This window comes from Drosophila bipectinata, chromosome 4 (assembly GCF_030179905.1).
Source record: "Drosophila bipectinata strain 14024-0381.07 chromosome 4, DbipHiC1v2, whole genome shotgun sequence".
NCBI lineage: Eukaryota > Metazoa > Arthropoda > Insecta > Diptera > Drosophilidae > Drosophila > Drosophila bipectinata.
The window spans coordinates 17978353-17999091 of NC_091740.1; the positions used below are offsets into that span (position 1 = coordinate 17978353).

The 20739-nt window shown below is 48.0% G+C and overlaps 2 protein-coding genes across 2 annotated transcripts; both read right to left on the bottom strand.

Annotated features, from left to right (window-relative positions):
• Positions 1-3181: 3181 nt before the first annotated feature.
• LOC122322097 (uncharacterized) lies at positions 3182-4864 on the bottom strand. The gene has a single exon (XM_043213499.1). It carries the CDS (start codon positions 4862-4864, stop codon positions 3182-3184), a length of 1683 nt encoding a protein of 560 aa, XP_043069434.1.
• A 3396-nt stretch (positions 4865-8260) lies between these two features.
• On the bottom strand, positions 8261-9992 carry LOC122322098 (uncharacterized). Its single transcript, XM_043213500.1, has 2 exons — positions 9582-9992; positions 8261-9526 (listed from the first exon to the last, which is right to left on the bottom strand). Exons 1-2 carry the CDS (start codon positions 9990-9992, stop codon positions 8261-8263), a joined length of 1677 nt encoding a protein of 558 aa, XP_043069435.1.
• Between the last annotated feature and the right edge of the window lie 10747 nt (positions 9993-20739).

Genomic DNA, 20739 nt, shown 5'->3' on the forward strand with positions numbered 1-20739 from the left:
CCCCATCGTTGATGGGCGAATCCTGATATGGGAGGAATTTGCCTTTGTAAAGCACTCGGCAAATCTCTCGGAAAATAGGCGCGTCATCGAAGAAACTAATGGGATGACCGTCATGTTCCCGCAATCCCACATGCAGAAACTCCTGGTTGTTGACGTCGCCCACCTACGCGACATGCTCGACTCTTTGAGCGTCCATCATAGAGTGGCAAGAAGTTTAGACTTCTTAGGGACTGCGCTAAAGGTGGTGGCAGGAACGCCGGACGCAGAAGATTTTGAAAAAATTAAATTTAATCAATTCCAATTAACAAATGCAAACAATAGGCAGATTAATATTAACAACAAAGTACAAATTCAAATCAATAAAATTTCCGCTACCGTCAACCAACTTCTGAGCTCAGCAAAAAAGTCCCAAATTGATACTGGGCACCTATTCGAGATGCTTTTAACTCGAAATATGATGATAGCAATGGAGCTACAGGGTTTGATGCTAGCAGTGGCACTTGCCAAAGTTAATATTGTTAGCCCCAGCATCCTAGATCATGCAGACCTGGAAGGTGTGTGGATGGAAGAGCCCACCGAGACCGCGATTAGGGATGTTTTGTCCGTATCGTCCGTTAAGATCTTACAGTCCGATAACATATAACATTTTATTATTAAGTTTCCAAAGATAAAGTCGGCCTGCAGCAAGATTACCGTTTTCCCAGTGTCACATCACGACACCATGCTCAGGCTGGAGGATAACGTCATTGCCGAATGCAACAGTGAGATCCACACCGTGGAAAAGTGCTCCCCGACATCAGGAGCTACATTTTGCCGATTGGCTCGCAGAAGATCATGCGCCCAAGAGCTTCACGCTGGAGGCACGGCGCATTGCGAGATCCAGCAAAGCGATTTACATCCCACCACTTATGTTGATGAAGGAATAGTAATTGTGAATGATCGCTCGGCTCACGTGTGTGTGGACAATGGCACCTGTGCCCATATAAAAGGCACATATCTCATCACGTTTGAAAAGAGTGCCATGGTCAACGAAACCCGATTGGTCAATCATGACACAGCCCAGAAGAGGGCTCCAGGAGTGGCCAGCTCACCTTCCCTGAACATCACCATGGAACGTGACGTTCTTAGCCTTCCATACCTTCACCGACTAAGTGAAAGTAATCTGGAGCACATCAAAGAGTTCGGGAAAGAAATTAATCACCAGCGACTACATCAGTTGGTGTTCATAGCGGGAGCAATATGCTGCGCTCTAATTTGCATCGACTTGACCTATCGGCGAGTCACTCAGGCCCGAAAAACCGCGGCCCAGCTGAAGGAGATGATTGCCCAAATAGGGTCGGCCGAGGGCGGCCTCATTCTTGAGGGGGGAGTAGTTAACTGAAGTTAACCAAGCAGCGGCAATGTCCGATTATTTAAGAGCTCGCTCTGGCCAAACTGCTGACATAGCGTCTGGCCGGAAGCCCATGCATAGCGGCAAGCACTGCACATTTGCGTGGCCGCTATGAAATACTTTTTGTTAGCTTTAAGTTTCAGTTTGTGTCAGAGTCTCATACAATAAAGAGCATAAAACCAATCTCCGGCACTGCCGTTAATTTGTAAATTCATTTGTTGAATTGGTCACCGCGCCTCAAGGGCCGTGACAACGGGGCAAGTGCTCCCATCATAACTCCTGTTACAGGAAGGATCCCCCCCGGCAACCGCCAGGGATCTCAACCACTGCCTATAAGGAGTGGCAACACCCCCCCTGCAACCGCAAGGGGAAATTATCTGAACACGTACCTCCTACATCTGCGGCATCACCGACTGCAGCGAGGGATAACCAACTACTACTATATTTACCTACAAATCAATCTATATTTACTTATATTCTTGATCAGGATCACCTCCGGAGTTAATATGAGCATGTCCGTCTGTCCGTTTCTACGCAAACTAGTCTCTCAGTTTTAAAGCTATCGACTTAAAACTTTGCACACACCCTTCTTTCCATTGCACGCAATATATAAGTCGGAACGGCCGGGGTCTGCTAACTATATCCTATAGCTGCCACATAGCTGATTCATCGGAAATCTACAAATCTACAACATAGAATAGTTTCATTGATTGACTAGGCTAGACTTAGGTTAAATTTCGTTTTAAAAATAAGATTTAATTCTCAAAAATTGTTTACTATACTGCTTACATTATCATCCTATTAAAAAAAACACACGTTTGTGGAACATTTCACATACACAAACTCATAAAAAAAAAACGCGCTTAAAAGTATTCAATTCAAAAATTTTGATTTTGTTTATAAATTTTTTACTCTGCGGTTTTAAAATAGCACTCAAAATCTAAAATTGCTAGCTCACGTGAGCGTTAACATCAACAGGTGGTTTTAGCACCTGATTTCTTTGCAGTGGCGCTATCTATGGAAATTTTTGGTATGCAACATTAAAAATTGATGGAAAAATGGACAGAAAATGGGCAAAATTTCCTATAGTGCGCTATAAAACGAATTTGAGCACCCCTACTTTATAGCTCGGATATGTCTCCTTCACTGCTTTGCACACTTTTGATCAAAATTATAATACTGTCTACAAGTGTATAAAACTTAAAGATATGGCATTTCTGATAAATCACTTATATGACAGCTATAGGATACAGTCGGTTGATCCAAAAAATTATGTTTTTCAATTTATTATTTATTATCAAGCAGAGGGTATTTTTGGTTTATATTTTTGGCTGAAAATGTCCAATGCAGTGTTTTCTATAACTGCAAACGATGTCGAAAATGTTATACTTTTTATATATGTTCGAGAGAGTGAGAAAGCGAGAGACGCACAGTTTACCTATCGATAGCATGCACCTCGATTAGATGCTTGTTGAGGTCGGGGCGAGGTCGATGCACGATTTTTTAAGCAAACATGGATTTTGTTATTCTTTCCTTTATTTAAACTCAAATCATGGCGCGCGAGCTAAAAAACTTCGTCGTTTTCCCTCGCCTCGTTAGCTTCACCTAGCGATCGCAAACGCCTCGTTCTTCCGCCATTTTTCCGTATATCGATAAGCTTACGTCTAGCGTTTTTCAAAACTTATTCTAACATTATTCAACACTAATTTTAACGATTTCATTTTTCAAATATAAACTTAATTCTATGACGGCGGTAACATTCCCTCCCCCTTAATTGATCCCGATCCGCGGTCAGTTACCATTCTCCAAGCCGACGTCCAGAACTGCTACCTTTGTTGCTGGTCTTTCTATAGCACCATGCTGCGTCTTGATTGTCACCCGCCGAACTTGTCCATCGTTGGCCTTCATTGCGTCAGTCACGCGTCCTTTTAGCCACAGGTTCCTGGGAAGAAGCTCATCCACGACTACGACGATGCTCCCGATGGTGATTGGAGGCACCTTCTCGAACCATTTGGTGCGCCTGGTTAACACGGGTGCATATTCCTTAACCCATCGTTGGCAAAAGCGGTCTCCGAAGCGCTGAGGCTCGTTCCATCTACGCTTCAGATTCATTCCCTCTTTTGGCAGCGGCTTGTATCCGTTCGCTGATCCTAGCAGCAGGTGGTTTGGAGTCAGGGCAGCGTCATCCTCGGAATCCAAACTTACGAACGTGAGAGGTCGCGAGTTGATGATAAATTGCGCCTCCATCAGTGCGTTTCTCAACCCCTCGTCGTTGAAAGAGTAACTTGGGCAAATGTTCTTCAAGATTCCTTTCGTTGTCCTGACGAGTCTCTCCCATGCTCCACCCATGTGCGGTGGTCCTGGTGGGTTGAATCGCCACTTTATGCCGTCGAACTTAATAGAGATCTTATCGTGCTCGATCTTTTTCAGCTCCTCGCGCACGGCTTTTTCCGTGGCTCTGAAATTTGTACCGTTGTCAGAGAATATTTCCTTCGGTGTCCCTCGAAGGGCCATAAAATTGGCTAGGCACATGATACATGAACTTGTATCTAAACTGTGGGCGATCTCAAAATGCACCGCGCATAACGTAAGACAGGTGAACAGAGCTACCCATCTCTTCTCTTTGCGCCGGCCGACGTTCACCAATAACGGGCCAAAATAGTCAACGCCTGTATAGGTAAACGGCCTCTCGAAGCTTCCAACTCTTGCCCTCGGGATCGGTGCCATCTGGGGTGGTCTGGGAACTGCTCTGTCGATCTTGCATCGTTGGCATGTGTTTCGCACAGATTTGTGCAGTACTCGTAGCCGGCTGATATAAAACGAATTTTTGATGTCGTTTATTACAGTTTCGTGAGCGAGATGGTGATACTTTTCGTGAAAGCTCCTAACTATGAGGTTGGTTATCCGGCATCCATGTAGTACTCCATCGTTGTCCAGGTACGCGTTCAATCCGGCCAATCTGCTTCCCTTGATGAGCGCCGTTCCCGCGGATAACGTTTTCAGTTCTGCTGCGAAGGCGATGGATTGAGATTGCTTGTATAGCAGCATCCTTGCCTTGCCCACATGAGCCATTGTCGTGGTTGCTGGCATGTCTCGTCCGGCACATTTCGCTCGCAGCCGATCAATGAACAGGAGTACTAGCGCCACTGCTCTGTATAACCGCCGCCAATTTGACAAATCGTGCGCGTTGAACATAACGACTGATTTCGAATGCGTCGTCATCACATGCTTCCGGATCTCCGAGGTATCGTTGATGCTCTCCTGCTTCTTGGATATTGGCCAGTGGCTCGCATCGGTCTTCAAAAACTCCGGGCCCGTTATCCACGTCTCTTGTTGGGTTTGCCCGGTGACCTTGGTAGCTCCATCTGCTACGTTCAGCTTTGAAGGAATCCACCGCCATTGCTCGACCAGTGTTGTTTCCAGAATTTCGGCGACTCTGTGCATCACGAACTGATGAAAGTTGCGGGGGTCCATGGTTAGCCACTGCAACACTGTCTTGGAGTCCGACCAGTATGTTTTTTTTTTTTTTTTTTTGGATTGCGCCATTGAGGTGAAAATCTATCCTAGGTACTATTGGCCCGTACCAATAGCATGCACGATTCACCGGCATGTCTAGCCGGCGCCTACGTACTAAAGACACCCCCGCACACACCACAGACCCCGCGGTACTACTGCTAAGTATTACTTCGCGGGGAAGGGTTGCCTAATCTAGGCATTCTCCCTTAAGCGACGTTCATTTTCGAGTCTTCTTAAGTCGCCCTGTGTATAAGCTATCAACTGGCTTACCCAGTTCCATTGCTCCTGTGAGCTACACATGAATTCCACGAGCTGCTCTGGATCTGGTAGCGATCCGATGGTGGCACGGTATCTCCTACAATTGTATAAGATGTGCTCTGGGTCCTCGTCTGCTCCTGGGCAGTTGGGGCACATTGGACTCTCGTCGTGTCCGAATCTATAGAGGTATTTTCTGTACCCCCCGTGACCTGTAAGAAACTGGGTAAGCTGGTAACTAACCTGACCGTTATTCCTTCCGATCCACTCCTGGATGTTTGGTATTAGCCTGTGCGTCCATCTACCTTTGGTCGTTGCGTCCCACCTCTCCTGCCATGAGGATAATGCCGCTTGTCGGGCTGACCTCTTAATGGCCTCTCGGGATGAGTTCCTTCCCCGTTGCCGATTGGCTGCGTAGATTTCCTCCGCTTCATTAGCCAGAATATCAATGGGAATCATTCCGGCTAGAACGAGGGCGGCTTCCTCGGATATGGTTCTAAATCCGGATATGACTCGTAGGGCCGCTAGTCGGTACGATGACCCTAGCTTTTTCTTAAGCCCCTGATGTCTTCTGACTGACGCAGCCCATATCGGCGCTGCGTACAGCAAGACAGACGTGACGACACTGGCTAGAAGACGTCTCCTGCCTACCTTTGGGCCTCCCACGTTTGGCAGCATCCTTGAGAGTGCTCCTTGGATCCTTGCCGCTTTTATGGTGGAGTACTCCACGTGCGCTCCGTAGGACATCCTGTTGTCCAGCATTACCCCTAGGTATTTAATTGCCTCCTTCGACTACATCACATCACGCAATTGCCCACCTGGATGGTAATGTACTCCACCTTCTTCCTGCTCGTGAAGAGAACTGCCTCCGTTTTATGTGCTGCTAGGTCCAGTCCAGAGTCAGACATCCATGTTGAAATTCTCCGTATTGCTTCGTTCGCATTGGTTTCCACGTCCTTGGTTTCCTTCGCCACCACGAGTAGCGCCAGGTCGTCCGCGAAGCCGATGAGTTTACATCCCGTCGGTAGTTGGATCCTGAGTACTTCGTCGTACATTATGTTCCAAAGAAGTGGCCCGAGAACCGATCCTTGCGGTACCCCCACAGTCACCTCATAGGATTTGGGACCTTCGTCCGTGTCGTACAGCAGTGTCCTGTCTGAAAGGTAGCTGGATAAAATTAGTTGCAGGTATTTAGGAGTGCCTGCCAAGAACAAGGCTCGTTGGATACGTGTCCAATTAGCCGAGTTGAAGGCGTTGCGGATGTCTAATGTTACCATCGCGCAATACTCCTTATCTCCCCATTTCCACCGAGTTCCCGCGATGGCTGCTTCCGCAGTGTCGGTCACGGCTTTGATGGCGTCCACCATGGAGCGCGCCTTACGGAAGCCGTACTGGCTGACCGAAAGCGTTCCTTTGGTCTCAGCGAATTTCGAGACGCGAGTAGCTATGGCCATCTCGAGGACTTTCCCTACCGTGTCTAGGAGACATATGGGCCTGAACCCTGATGGGTCGTCTGTCGCCTTGTTCCCTTTCGGCAGCAGAATGAGGTTCTGCCTCTTCCACTTTTTTGGAAAAGTGCCGTGCTGAAGACACTTGTTGAAGGTCTCAGCGAATACCTCCGGTTTCTCCTGCATGGCCTGCCTCAGGACGGAATTTGGCACTCCGTCTGGTCCTGGAGTCTTTCCAGCCTTAATCTTTTTCGCGTAGCTCCGGATCTCCTCCTCCGTAACTAGCGTACACGGCTCCCCATCATCGGCTGGTATTGTCTCCCTTTTTGGCGGGTGCTTTGGGAACAGAGCCTCCACTATTTTCCTTAATAAGGTAGGACATGTTGGTCTAAGGTGATCTTGCCCTTTAATCCTTTTCATGACGACCTTGTAGGCTGTGCCCCATGGGTCCACCTCCGCCTCGTCACATATTTTTTTAAAGCATTCCCGTTTGCTTGCTTTTATAGCCAGTTTCAAGGCCCTCTTAGCTGCCTTGAACTCCTCCGCTCTGGTGGCTAGGTCCTCTGAGCCTCTTGCCCTTTGGAAGCGTCTTCTTGCCCGCAGGCAGGCGGTCCTTAGTTGCTGGATGTCCTGATTCCACCAGTATACTGGTGCTCCTCTTCTGCTGGGTTTCCTCCTAGGCATGGCACTGTCGCAAGCGTGTGCTAGTGATCCTGAGAGTTCCTCCGCTGCTCCCTCCGGGGAGGATGATGAAGTCCGGTCCAGCGTCTCCAGGGTTACTGAGAGTGCTTCTCGGTCCAAACGCGTGTCCTTCCATTTCGGTCCTGTCACCTTGGGAATCCGTTTCCTACTTACCCCTCCAAGGGTGAAGTGTATTGCCTGGTGGTCGCTGAAAGTAAAAGCGTCGTTGACCTCCCAGTTGCACCTCCTTATTAGTGCGCTGCTAACGAAGGTGATGTCGATGATAGACCCCCGCCCTGCCTTGCTGTACGTCAGCTTTTGGCCACTATTGGCCAAAACCACGTCCAGTGCCGCGAAGTGTTCCAGGAGACAGGTACCCCTCTCGTTCGGTGCTCGGCTTCCCCACTCCGGGGACCAGGCGTTGAATTCCCCTCTGATAACCACCGGCGATCTGCCTCTTGCATCCGCAACCAAACTTCTTAACATCCTTAGGAAGCGCGAGATTTCCCATCTTGGCGGGGCGTAGCAGCTGTAAAATGTAACCCCCTTTATTTTTGCCCGGACAAAACCTTCGCTGGATGTCCTAATGTCCTGGGGAGCCGTCTCCGTTGACCACAGAGCCGCTCCCTTGCAGCTGCTTGCCAGCCATCCGTTTCCTGGGATGCTCCTATATGGTTCCGAGATGAGGACTACCTGTGTCTGCTCGTCTCTGACCGCCTGCCTAAGCAGCGACTGAGCCGCCTCGCAATGGTTGAGGTTGTTAGCTTCGCCTCGTTAGCTTCACCTAGCGATCGCAAACGCCTCGTTCTTCCGCCATTTTTCCGTATATCGATAAGCTTACGTCTAGCGTTTTTCAAAACTTATTCTAACATTATTCAACACTAATTTTAACGATTTCATTTTTCAAATATAAACTTAATTCTATGACGGCGGTAACATTCCCTCCCCCTTAATTGATCCCGATCCGCGGTCAGTTACCATTCTCCAAGCCGACGTCCAGAACTGCTACCTTTGTTGCTGGTCTTTCTATAGCACCATGCTGCGTCTTGATTGTCACCCGCCGAACTTGTCCATCGTTGGCCTTCATTGCGTCAGTCACGCGTCCTTTTAGCCACAGGTTCCTGGGAAGAAGCTCATCCACGACTACGACGATGCTCCCGATGGTGATTGGAGGCACCTTCTCGAACCATTTGGTGCGCCTGGTTAACACGGGTGCATATTCCTTAACCCATCGTTGGCAAAAGCGGTCTCCGAAGCGCTGAGGCTCGTTCCATCTACGCTTCAGATTCATTCCCTCTTTTGGCAGCGGCTTGTATCCGTTCGCTGATCCTAGCAGCAGGTGGTTTGGAGTCAGGGCAGCGTCATCCTCGGAATCCAAACTTACGAACGTGAGAGGTCGCGAGTTGATGATAAATTGCGCCTCCATCAGTGCGTTTCTCAACCCCTCGTCGTTGAAAGAGTAACTTGGGCAAATGTTCTTCAAGATTCCTTTCGTTGTCCTGACGAGTCTCTCCCATGCTCCACCCATGTGCGGTGGTCCTGGTGGGTTGAATCGCCACTTTATGCCGTCGAACTTAATAGAGATCTTATCGTGCTCGATCTTTTTCAGCTCCTCGCGCACGGCTTTTTCCGTGGCTCTGAAATTTGTACCGTTGTCAGAGAATATTTCCTTCGGTGTCCCTCGAAGGGCCATAAAATTGGCTAGGCACATGATACATGAACTTGTATCTAAACTGTGGGCGATCTCAAAATGCACCGCGCATAACGTAAGACAGGTGAACAGAGCTACCCATCTCTTCTCTTTGCGCCGGCCGACGTTCACCAATAACGGGCCAAAATAGTCAACGCCTGTATAGGTAAACGGCCTCTCGAAGCTTCCAACTCTTGCCCTCGGGATCGGTGCCATCTGGGGTGGTCTGGGAACTGCTCTGTCGATCTTGCATCGTTGGCATGTGTTTCGCACAGATTTGTGCAGTACTCGTAGCCGGCTGATATAAAACGAATTTTTGATGTCGTTTATTACAGTTTCGTGAGCGAGATGGTGATACTTTTCGTGAAAGCTCCTAACTATGAGGTTGGTTATCCGGCATCCATGAGCTAGTATAATGGCGTCCTCAGCTATGTCAACTGCGTTCAATCTGCCTCTAGTTCGTAGTACTCCATCGTTGTCCAGGTACGCGTTCAATCCGGCCAATCTGCTTCCCTTGATGAGCGCCGTTCCCGCGGATAACGTTTGCTGCGAAGGCGATGGATTGAGATTGCTTGTATAGCAGCATCCTTGCCTTGCCCACATGAGCCATTGTCGTGGTTGCTGGCATGTCTCGTCCGGCACATTTCGCTCGCAGCCGATCAATGAACAGGAGTACTAGCGCCACTGCTCTGTATAACCGCCGCCAATTTGACAAATCGTGCGCGTTGAACATAACGACTGATTTCGAATGCGTCGTCATCACATGCTTCCGGATCTCCGAGGTATCGTTGATGCTCTCCTGCTTCTTGGATATTGGCCAGTGGCTCGCATCGGTCTTCAAAAACTCCGGGCCCGTTATCCACGTCTCTTGTTGGGTTTGCCCGGTGACCTTGGTAGCTCCATCTGCTACGTTCAGCTTTGAAGGAATCCACCGCCATTGCTCGACCAGTGTTGTTTCCAGAATTTCGGCGACTCTGTGCATCACGAACTGATGAAAGTTGCGGGGGTCCATGGTTAGCCACTGCAACACTGTCTTGGAGTCCGACCAGTATGTTTTTTTTTTTTTTTTTTTCGGATTGCGCCATTGAGGTGAAAATCTATCCTAGGTACTATTGGCCCGTACCAATAGCATGCACGATTCACCGGCATGTCTAGCCGGCGCCTACGTACTAAGAAACCCCCGCACACACCACAGACCCCGCGGTACCACTGCTAAGTATTACTTCGCGGGGAAGGGTTGCCTAATCTAGGCATTCTCCCTTAAGCGACGTTCATTTTCGAGTCTTCTTAAGTCGCCCTGTGTATAATCTATCAACTGGCTTACCCAGTTCCATTGCTCCTGTGAGCTACACATGAATTCCACGAGCTGCTCTGGATCTGGTAGCGATCCGATGGTAGCACGGTATCTCCTACAATTGTATAAGATGTGCCCTGGGTCCTCGTCTGCTCCTGGGCAGTTGGGGCACATTGGACTCTCGTCGTGTCCGAATCTATAGAGGTATTTTCTGTACCCCCCGTGACCTGTAAGAAACTGGGTAAGCTGGTAACTAACCTGACCGTTATTCCTTCCGATCCACTCCTGGATGTTTGGTATTAGCCTGTGCGTCCATCTACCTTTGGTCGTTGCGTCCCACCTCTCCTGCCATGAGGATAATGCCGCTTGTCGGGCTGACCTCTTAATGGCCTCTCGGGATGAGTTCCTTCCCCGTTGCCGATTGGCTGCGTAGATTTCCTCCGCTTCATTAGCCAGAATATCAATGGGAATCATTCCGGCTAGAACGAGGGCGGCTTCCTCGGATATGGTTCTAAATCCGGATATGACTCGTAGGGCCGCTAGTCGGTACGATGACCCTAGCTTTTTCTTAAGCCCCTGATGTCTTCTGACTGACGCAGCCCATATCGGCGCTGCGTACAGCAAGACAGACGTGACGACACTGGCTAGAAGACGTCTCCTGCCTACCTTTGGGCCTCCCACGTTTGGCAGCATCCTTGAGAGTGCTCCTTGGATCCTTGCCGCTTTTATGGTGGAGTACTCCACGTGCGCTCCGTAGGACATCCTGTTGTCCAGCATTACCCCTAGGTATTTAATTGCCTCCTTCGACTACATCACATAACGCAATTGCCCACCTGGATGGTAATGTACTCCACCTTCTTCCTGCTCGTGAAGAGAACTGCCTCCGTTTTATGTGCTGCTAGGTCCAGTCCAGAGTCAGACATCCATGTTGAAATTCTCCGTATTGCTTCGTTCGCATTGGTTTCCACGTCCTTGGTTTCCTTCGCCACCACGAGTAGCGCCAGGTCGTCCGCGAAGCCGATGAGTTTACATCCCGTCGGTAGTTGGATCCTGAGTACTTCGTCGTACATTATGTTCCAAAGAAGTGGCCCGAGAACCGATCCTTGCGGTACCCCCACAGTCACCTCATAGGATTTGGGACCTTCGTCCGTGTCGTACAGCAGTGTCCTGTCTGAAAGGTAGCTGGATAAAATTAGTTGCAGGTATTTAGGAGTGCCTGCCAAGAACAAGGCTCGTTGGATACGTGTCCAATTAGCCGAGTTGAAGGCGTTGCGGATGTCTAATGTTACCATCGCGCAATACTCCTTATCTCCCCATTTCCACCGAGTTCCCGCGATGGCTGCTTCCGCAGTGTCGGTCACGGCTTTGATGGCGTCCACCATGGAGCGCGCCTTACGGAAGCCGTACTGGCTGACCGAAAGCGTTCCTTTGGTCTCAGCGAATTTCGAGACGCGAGTAGCTATGGCCATCTCGAGGACTTTCCCTACCGTGTCTAGGAGACATATGGGCCTGAACCCTGATGGGTCGTCTGTCGCCTTGTTCCCTTTCGGCAGCAGAATGAGGTTCTGCCTCTTCCACTTTTTTGGAAAAGTGCCGTGCTGAAGACACTTGTTGAAGGTCTCAGCGAATACCTCCGGTTTCTCCTGCATGGCCTGCCTCAGGACGGAATTTGGCACTCCGTCTGGTCCTGGAGTCTTTCCAGCCTTAATCTTTTTCGCGTAGCTCCGGATCTCCTCCTCCGTAACTAGCGTACACGGCTCCCCATCATCGGCTGGTATTGTCTCCCTTTTTGGCGGGTGCTTTGGGAACAGAGCCTCCACTATTTTCCTTAATAAGGTAGGACATGTTGGTCTAAGGTGATCTTGCCCTTTAATCCTTTTCATGACGACCTTGTAGGCTGTGCCCCATGGGTCCACCTCCGCCTCGTCACATATTTTTTTAAAGCATTCCCGTTTGCTTGCTTTTATAGCCAGTTTCAAGGCCCTCTTAGCTGCCTTGAACTCCTCCGCTCTGGTGGCTAGGTCCTTTGAGACTCTTGCCCTTTGGAAGCGTCTTCTTGCCCGCAGGCAGGCGGTCCTTAGTTGCTGGATGTCCTGATTCCACCAGTATACTGGTGCTCCTCTTCTGTTGGGTTTCCTCCTAGGCATGGCACTGTCGCAAGCGTGTGCTAGTGATCCTGAGAGTTCCTCCACTGCTCCCTCCGGGGAGGATGATGAAGTCCGGTCCAGCGTCTCCAGGGTTACTGAGAGTGCTTCTCGGTCCAAACGCGTGTCCTTCCATTTCGGTCCTGTCACCTTGGGAATCCGTTTCCTACTTACCCCTCCAAGGGTGAAGTGTATTGCCTGGTGGTCGCTGAAAGTAAAAGCGTCGTTGACCTCCCAGTTGCACCTCCTTATTAGTGCGCTGCTAACGAAGGTGATGTCGATGATAGACCCCCGCCCTGCCTTGCTGTACGTCAGCTTTTGGCCACTATTGGCCAAAACCACGTCCAGTGCCGCGAAGTGTTCCAGGAGACAGGTACCCCTCTCGTTCGGTGCTCGGCTTCCCCACTCCGGGGACCAGGCGTTGAATTCCCCTCCGATAACCACCGGCGATCTGCCTCTTGCATCCGCAACTAAACTTCTTAACATCCTTAGGAAGCGCGAGATTTCCCATCTTGGCGGGGCGTAGCAGCTGTAAAATGTAACCCCCTTTATTTTTGCCCGGACAAAACCTTCGCTGGATGTCCTAATGTCCTGGGGAGCCGTCTCCGTTGACCACAGAGCCGCTCCCTTGCAGCTGCTTGCCAGCCATCCGTTTCCTGGGATGCTCCTATATGGTTCCGAGATGAAGACTACCTGTGTCTGCTCGTCTCTGACCGCCTGCCTAAGCAGCGACTGAGCCGCCTCGCAATGGTTGAGGTTGAGCTGGGTGCACTTCATTAGCTTTTCCTTTGTGAGAGGGCGCTCCTAAACATCGGACATTTCCCACTTCCTGCTATGTGTCCTGCTTCCTTCCCGGCGTGGCTGCAGAACGCACACTTAGGTTCTTCCGCGCAGTCTTTTGCCATATGGCCGTCCTTGCCACACCTCCTGCACATTCGTGAGCGGTCGATAGCGCTCTGACACTGTTTCGCCATGTGCCCAAACTCGAGGCATCTGAAGCAATTTATGACTCTGGTCCTTTCCCTGAGTCTGCACCGCACCCAGCCTACCTTCAACCAGCCTCTCTTCGTTGCTTTACGGGCACACGCGGCAGGCAGTCTGATTATGGCTGTCTGCGTCTGGCCAAAAGCCTTCCTTAAAAGGATGTCGCTTACCGGCACCCCTGGAGATTCCACCATCTTTCCAATTGCTTCAGAGTCCTCCTCCTTTGTTGTGATCTCGTCCAGATCCCTACACTCGATTTCTATCTTGTGCGACAAGGAGCGCACTTCCACCTGGTCACCTACCGATTCCGAGACCAGGGCTTTGAAAGCTGCTGTTTCCTCCCCTGACTTCTTCAGTTGGAGCAGCTTCTTGTCCTGCTTCACCCGTCGCAGGATGTCGGCGTAACTACATTCGCCCTTAGCCGTGATGACCAGTGCGTCCGGCCTTGGCTTCTCCTTGGGAATTAAGCTTGTTGCCCGCTGCTTCATCGGCAGTTTCTTTTTGGGGCCAACCAGCTTCCATTCCTGGGCATCCTTGCTCGCCTGAGTTCCAGGTTCCACGGTCTGCCCTAGTGCCCTGGCTTCCTCCCTCGTTCGAGTCGCCGCCTGCGAAGTCTCCCTCTTGCTCTTCTTGTTGTTGGGGGGATCTGGGCCTGTTCCTTTCCTCCTGGGTTCCGCTGCTGGTCGAAAAAGGGGCGATGTTTGTGACGCCTGGTGGGATTTAGGCGCTTTCTTTCGTCCCTGCTCGTCCGTCTGAGCGGCCAGTCGCTCGTAGAGAGCTCGGATGCTCTCTATGGTGTCCCTCATTGGCTGGTGGATGGACCTCCTTTTGCCATCTTCCAGCATCTCCACTAGCTGCGCGATCTCCTTCCCGAGTTCCTGCAGTGTTGTTGCGTCTCCGGCCTTCTGATTTTTACTCCTGTTCTGGTCCACTCGGATTCCTGAAATAGGAGGGGTACCCCCCAGCTTGCTGCTGGGAGATCTTGCAATTTTGCAGCTTTTTGCGAAAGCCGCCTCTCCAACTGTATTCTGATTTGTGGTAATACTCATTTTAATGGGTCCCAACTCCTGAGCCGTTGTCCTTAGGTGTTATGCAGTCGCGTCCTTGATCCCATGGTTGCCTTTGCGCGCAGTGAGGTCCATGCTAGGGTTGACTCTAGCCCTTACGAGGTGTAGAGTTCAGAACCAGATCCGCGTTGGTCAGGTATGGTTCATCTGAGCCTGCACGGCCAGCTTAGTGGCGACACCTAAGGAGCGTTTCCTCGAGACTTGCCAAATTTTAGCGGGACGGGGGCAGAAGCTGCATTAGCCTGGCAGCCATTTCGGCGGGAGTTCACTCCGCGTACTCAGGTGCCAGAATACAGCTGTCCGTCAGCCCAGGGTTCGTCGTCTCAAAATCCTTTTTCCAGTTACCTATCCCAGGGCTTTACTGGACTCAGCCCTGGTCGCTATCTCGCTATTTTGGAGGGGGCCTTTCGGGTTATGGAGAAAGGTTGCGAGTAGCTCTTTCCCTGCTTACCTGCAGGGATATCCCCCTGCCCTGTCAGTCGCCTCTTACGACAAACCAGAGCTTGTTCCGATAGTATTCTTTGCTCCCGCTGCCGGGAGGGGGGTTAAAGGTTTGGGGGGTTTCAAAAAAAAAGATTATGAATATATAAATATAAATATAAATATAAATATAAATATAAATATAAATATAAATATAAATATAAATATAAATATAAATATAAATATAAATATAAATATAAATATAAATATAAATATAAATATAAATATAAATATAAATATAAATATAAATATAAATATAAATATAAATATAAATATAAATATAAATATAAATATAAATATAAATATAAATATAAATATAAATATAAATATAAATATAAATATAAATATAAATATAAATATAAATATAAATATAAATATAAATATAAATATAAATATAAATATAAATATAAATATAAATATAAATATAAATATAAATATAAATATAAATATAAATATAAATATAAATATAAATATAAATATAAATATAAATATAAATATAAATATAAATATAAATATAAATATAAATATAAATATAAATATAAATATAAATATAAATATAAATATAAATATAAATATAAATATAAATATAAATATAAATATAAATATAAATATAAATATAAATATAAATATAAATATAAATATAAATATAAATATAAATATAAATATAAATATAAATATAAATATAAATATAAATATAAATATAAATATAAATATAATTGATAGCGCCATCTATCGGCGTCTACCGCCCATCCGTCTTCGTTGCCCCACACTGTCAGGGCTGCATTAGTAAACAGAGCTGCGAAGAGAGTGACCGGAAGAGAAAGTGATCTCCCCGTCTCTTACCTTAGCGTTGGCGCCATCAATCCGGACGCGTCGGATGAACCCGGATTAGGGCGTTTCGAAACGTGCCTCGAGGTAAGACCCTCGCGCACCTGATGAGCACCTTTATGTAAAACTATGTTTCGCGCAGGCACTATATGCGGCTTGCGCTTCGGGGAGCGCCACACTACGCGTCTGTCCGCTTCGACCTCCAACCTCACGACCAGTATGTGGCGTTATCAATTCGTAGGTTGCGTGTGCTCATCACCTTTTGGGCTAAGCGTGCTCCCATAACTGCTGCCTGCAGCTCCATACGCGGAATCGAAAGTGGTTTTAAAGGTGCCACCTTAGATTTCGCCATTACCAAAGATACGCCGACTCTGTCATCCGTTGCCACGCGCAAGTAGCAGACTGCAGAATATGCTTGCTCGCTGGCGTCGACGAATGTATGGAGTCCAACTTGACATGGCTCCGATGTGGCTGGGGAAAAGCATCTAGGGACCTCGAAAGTTTTTATGTCTTGCAAAATGCTTTCCCATTGGCGCCATTCTTCTAGAATCCTCTGGTAGCTATTGATCCCATTCAATTTTTCGCCGTCATATGCACTGGAGGAGTATCTTTAGTCCAATCGTTTGGTATGATAAAAATCCCAATGGATCGAAGATCGACATCCAAACTTGTAACACTTCTCACTTGTAAACTGCGTTTTCCGCCAGAACATCACGCTTCAGCCTTGAACATCTGCAGATAAATTTAAACATGTCATTATGTGGGTCCCAGAACATGCCAAGTATCTTTTCTGTTGCACAAAAATCCACGGGCTTTTGGGTTCCAGCGTTGCCATTATCCTGCAAGCTTTTGAGCACTTCTTCCGAATTTGACGACCAGTTACGGATCTCGAATCCGCCTCTGCGATGTACTTCTATGACTTCTCTGGTGATCTGGATGGCCTCCTGTTCGTTCCTCATGCTATCGATGAAGTCGTCAACGTAGTGCGCCCTTTGGATGGCGTTTAAGGCCAATGGGAACTCTTCTTGGTGGATTTCCGCGTTCTTATCTCGAACGAAGTGCGCTATAAACGGCGCGCAGCTAATCCCAAAAGTCATTGCTCGCATGACATATGTGTCTACTTTGTCGCTGCCTTTGTCATACCACAAAAATCGCTGTGCATGCATATCCTCCTCGCGAATGTTGATCCTGTGAAACATTTCCGCAATGTCGCCACAAATCGCTATTTTGTTGACCCGAAAGGCTAGCAAGACGTCTATGAGTGGGTTCAGGCAATCTGGTCCTCTGAGTAGGTAGTCATTTAGCGCATATCCGTGTGCCTTTGCGGCTGCATCCCATAAGCTGCTTCAGAGCGTTACTCCGGCTCTCAGGGAGTTTGTCGATACCACCGCGCCACGGAAGTCCAACTTCATATTTTCCGGACTTCTTTTGGCAGGTGCTTTCCAGTATCTTCACTGCCAGCTCATCTTCAGGTGAGTGCAGCTTTCGTGGTACGAGTGCGTCCAGGTTGAAATGTTCCTTGATGTCATCATGGAGTTCTTGCCAGTCGCAGTCGCAGTGGTGCATGAAAATGGATCGTTGTGGGTTCGCCGATCCTTGGATGCTCCATCCTAGCATGCACTTCGATGCTATCGGCTCGTTCCATTTTCCTTCGCGGATCTTGCTAGGGACTGCTAGCTTCCAGTTGTTGGTTCCGATTAGCAAAGTCGGCTGGGCAGAGTAGGACCGTAGCGGCAAGTCTTTCAAATGGCGGAATCTGTCGCATAGCTCCTTCATGTTGACTGTCTATCTCGGTAGTGCTAGGATCTGAACGGTCTGGACGTTGTTCAACCAGTAAACCTTATCGCAGTTCATTTCCGAGATTTGGACGGATGCCTTTACGGATCCACTCTCGAGTCGAGTCGTCTCTGCGGTCCACTGCAAACACATTGGCGCTGCCTGGCCTTGTATTCCCAGTCTTTGGAATACGGATGCATCTGCTAAGGTCACGGATGATCCTTCATTTAGAAAGGCGTAGATCTCAGCCTGCCTGCTGCCGTAATGCAGCTTGACTGGAATGATGCGAAAGAACTGACTTCCGTGGTTGTCGTCTCTGTGCGTACTCACGTGACTCTGTGGTCTGTCTTGGCCGATTGTGTTGGGAACATATTCCGTATGAAGTAACTCATGGTGTCTCCTTGTACAGCCGTTAATTCCACAGTTCCCGGTTCGGCATCTATTCCGGTGTACCTTGAGGCAGCAGAAACAGGCTTTACCCGCTCTGATTACCTGCCACCGTGCTCCGCGTCAAGGTTCGAGAATACCTGACATTGTGCTGGGTTGTGACTCGGATCGCCGCAAGCTACGCACCTCTGTTGAACTTGCTGCTGAGCTGCTTCCGTATGGATCGCGTTCGATCGTGTTTGTCCTCGTGCTGGTCCAGTCTCATCTGCCTCTCCCTTGTCCGGGCGGCGACTGTTGTGGGAATTAACTGCGCCCGTTTTGTAAAACGATGGCGCCACCACTAATGACGCTGCCTCTGCGATTTTATACAGCCAATCACTGAATGCCTTAACTGCGGCCACTCTATCGTCGCGGGGTTGCATTGCCCAGTTTAGCTTGTGTTGGTTAGGAAGCTTATCTACCAGCTCCTTGACCAACATTGGATTGTTGAGATGCGCCTTCAGATCGCACGCCTCCATAGTGGCACAGACGTTTCGCACTGCCAGCGCGTACTCTATTAACGCCTCCAATCTGTCTTTGGGTGACCATTCTTTCTAGGATGTGCTCTGGTCTGCCGAAGAACATCTTCAAAGTACTGATGACTTCTGGGACTAGGTTAGGAAGTAGGAGTTTATCTCTAACCAAGTCACGAGCTTTCCCTTTAAGCGACTTTTGCAGACGTAGCATGTTTTCCACATTCGTATATCCCGCTGCTGTCGTACTATGTTCAAATGTGCTGATAAATAACGGCCAGTCCTCAGGATCCCCGCTGAATGTTGGAAGGTCCTTGGGTATAGCTTGCCGGGCCGCTATTTGAGTACTTGTAGGTGAATCTGTGGCTCGAAACATCCCAGCTACCGCTACGTCAGCGGGGTTCATCTGCATGAGAATTTTGTATTTTTCTTCTATGAACTTTGCCTCAGACTTTCTTTTCTCCTCGAGCATATCTAACAAGAGTTGATTCTTGTTCGTGTCCGGATTGCCTTCCCGAACATTCATGTTCTCTCCGTTGCCGGCAGCATCGATTAGCGTATCGACGGCTAGCGCTTTGCTGTGCGGTTCTGGGGTATCCATTGCGTCTTCACGTGTTTTAGACTGTACTGGTGATCTTTGCATACCGCTGAACGGTGCTATGTGGCTGCAACCCGCAAGACAGTAATCGCAACTCCAATCCTTGCTCTCAATGTCGTCCTCTACGCCGGCACACTCGAAATGGTACCACCTTCCGCAAACGTCGCACTGTACCCAATTTTCTGACGCTGTTTCGTTTTTGTTCTTGCAAATTCTGCACACTTCAACGTTCATGCTTTGCGTCGTCCGGCGTGCTTGCAATATGGCGTCTGCTTTTCTTCTTCTTGGCTGCGTGCTTACTCGACCTAGCCTGTGGCTGCTAGGGACGCGACGCCTTACCTCTGCCTTTATCCGCAAGAGTTCTGGTTTTCCCCAAGAATGGCGTGCTCAACTCGACCTAGCCTTGGCTGCTAGGGACGCGACGCCTTCCCTTTCGTTACTTCCAAAATTTGTCGCCTCCTGTCGGTCTAGCTGTTGTCTGCTAGCGACGCGACGCTGTTTTTTCTGCCTTAATCCGCAGGTAACGAAGTTTTGGAGGAAGTTTTTTAGAAATATTGAGGTCGGGGCGAGGTCGATGCACGATTTTTTAAGCAAACATAGATTTGGTTATTCTTTCCTTTATTTAAACTCAAATCATGGCCAGCGCCAGCCAAAAAACTTCGTCGTTTTCCCTCGCCTCGTTAGCTTCACCTAGCGATCGCAAACGCCTCGTTCTTCCGCCATTTTCCGTATATCGATAAGCTTACGTCTAGCGTTTTTCAAAACTTATTCTAACATTATTCAACACTAATTTTAACGATTTCATTTTTCAAATATAAACTTAATTCTATGACGGCGGTAACAATGCTAATTGATGTTTTCTAAGCTCATCAATCAGCTGATGATCAGCTGTGTACTGTCAATGTCAACATATGTTTCAGCAGGTGATATATACAATTTTGGCTCCCTTTTGCTTATTGGTTGCATATTTGAACAAATAGTGAAATTTACGTTTATTCTAGTGCAAGTTTGGTTTTTAACAACTATTAAGGTATGTGCTACATAGAAAATCTGTGCTTGTGACGTATCAGTATATGTGTTACTTATAAACTGCACGAAGATTTTTTCAGCAACCAAATTTACCTGCGCGCATAACAGGAGTAACCAAATGTTAATATTCCGATTTAGCGTTGTCCTGCGAGCATTGGCCTGTGGACATTAGTTAAACACGGATGCATTAGGATCGTACTCTATGGAAACTGCAGAAATTTTTGTTAATAAATACCCTTGGAATACCCTATCGTCTGTTCACAGAATTTTAATTCATAGAGCAGACATCATTTCAGACATCACAACAGTTTTTGTCTTCAATTGGTATGATGTCAGAGGACGAGCTTGAAGCAAGAAATGAAGATTATCGAAACATAAGCGAGAATAATACAAGTAAAAATTCAATAAAAAACCCAACGGAGGATATTTATATATCTGATCCTCTAATATCTTTAATGTCAAGTGGCTCATCAATTTCGTCATCGAAAAATATTATTATGGACAAAGACGTTAAGAGCTTGCTTTCAGCAGAGAATCTTGTAACCGATTTGTCCGACTCTGAAAGTCAAGATTTAGAAAAATAATTTTTATTAAATTTTTTGTATATAATGTATATTTTCGATATTTGCTTCTTGTATAATAAAAGTTATAATTATATTT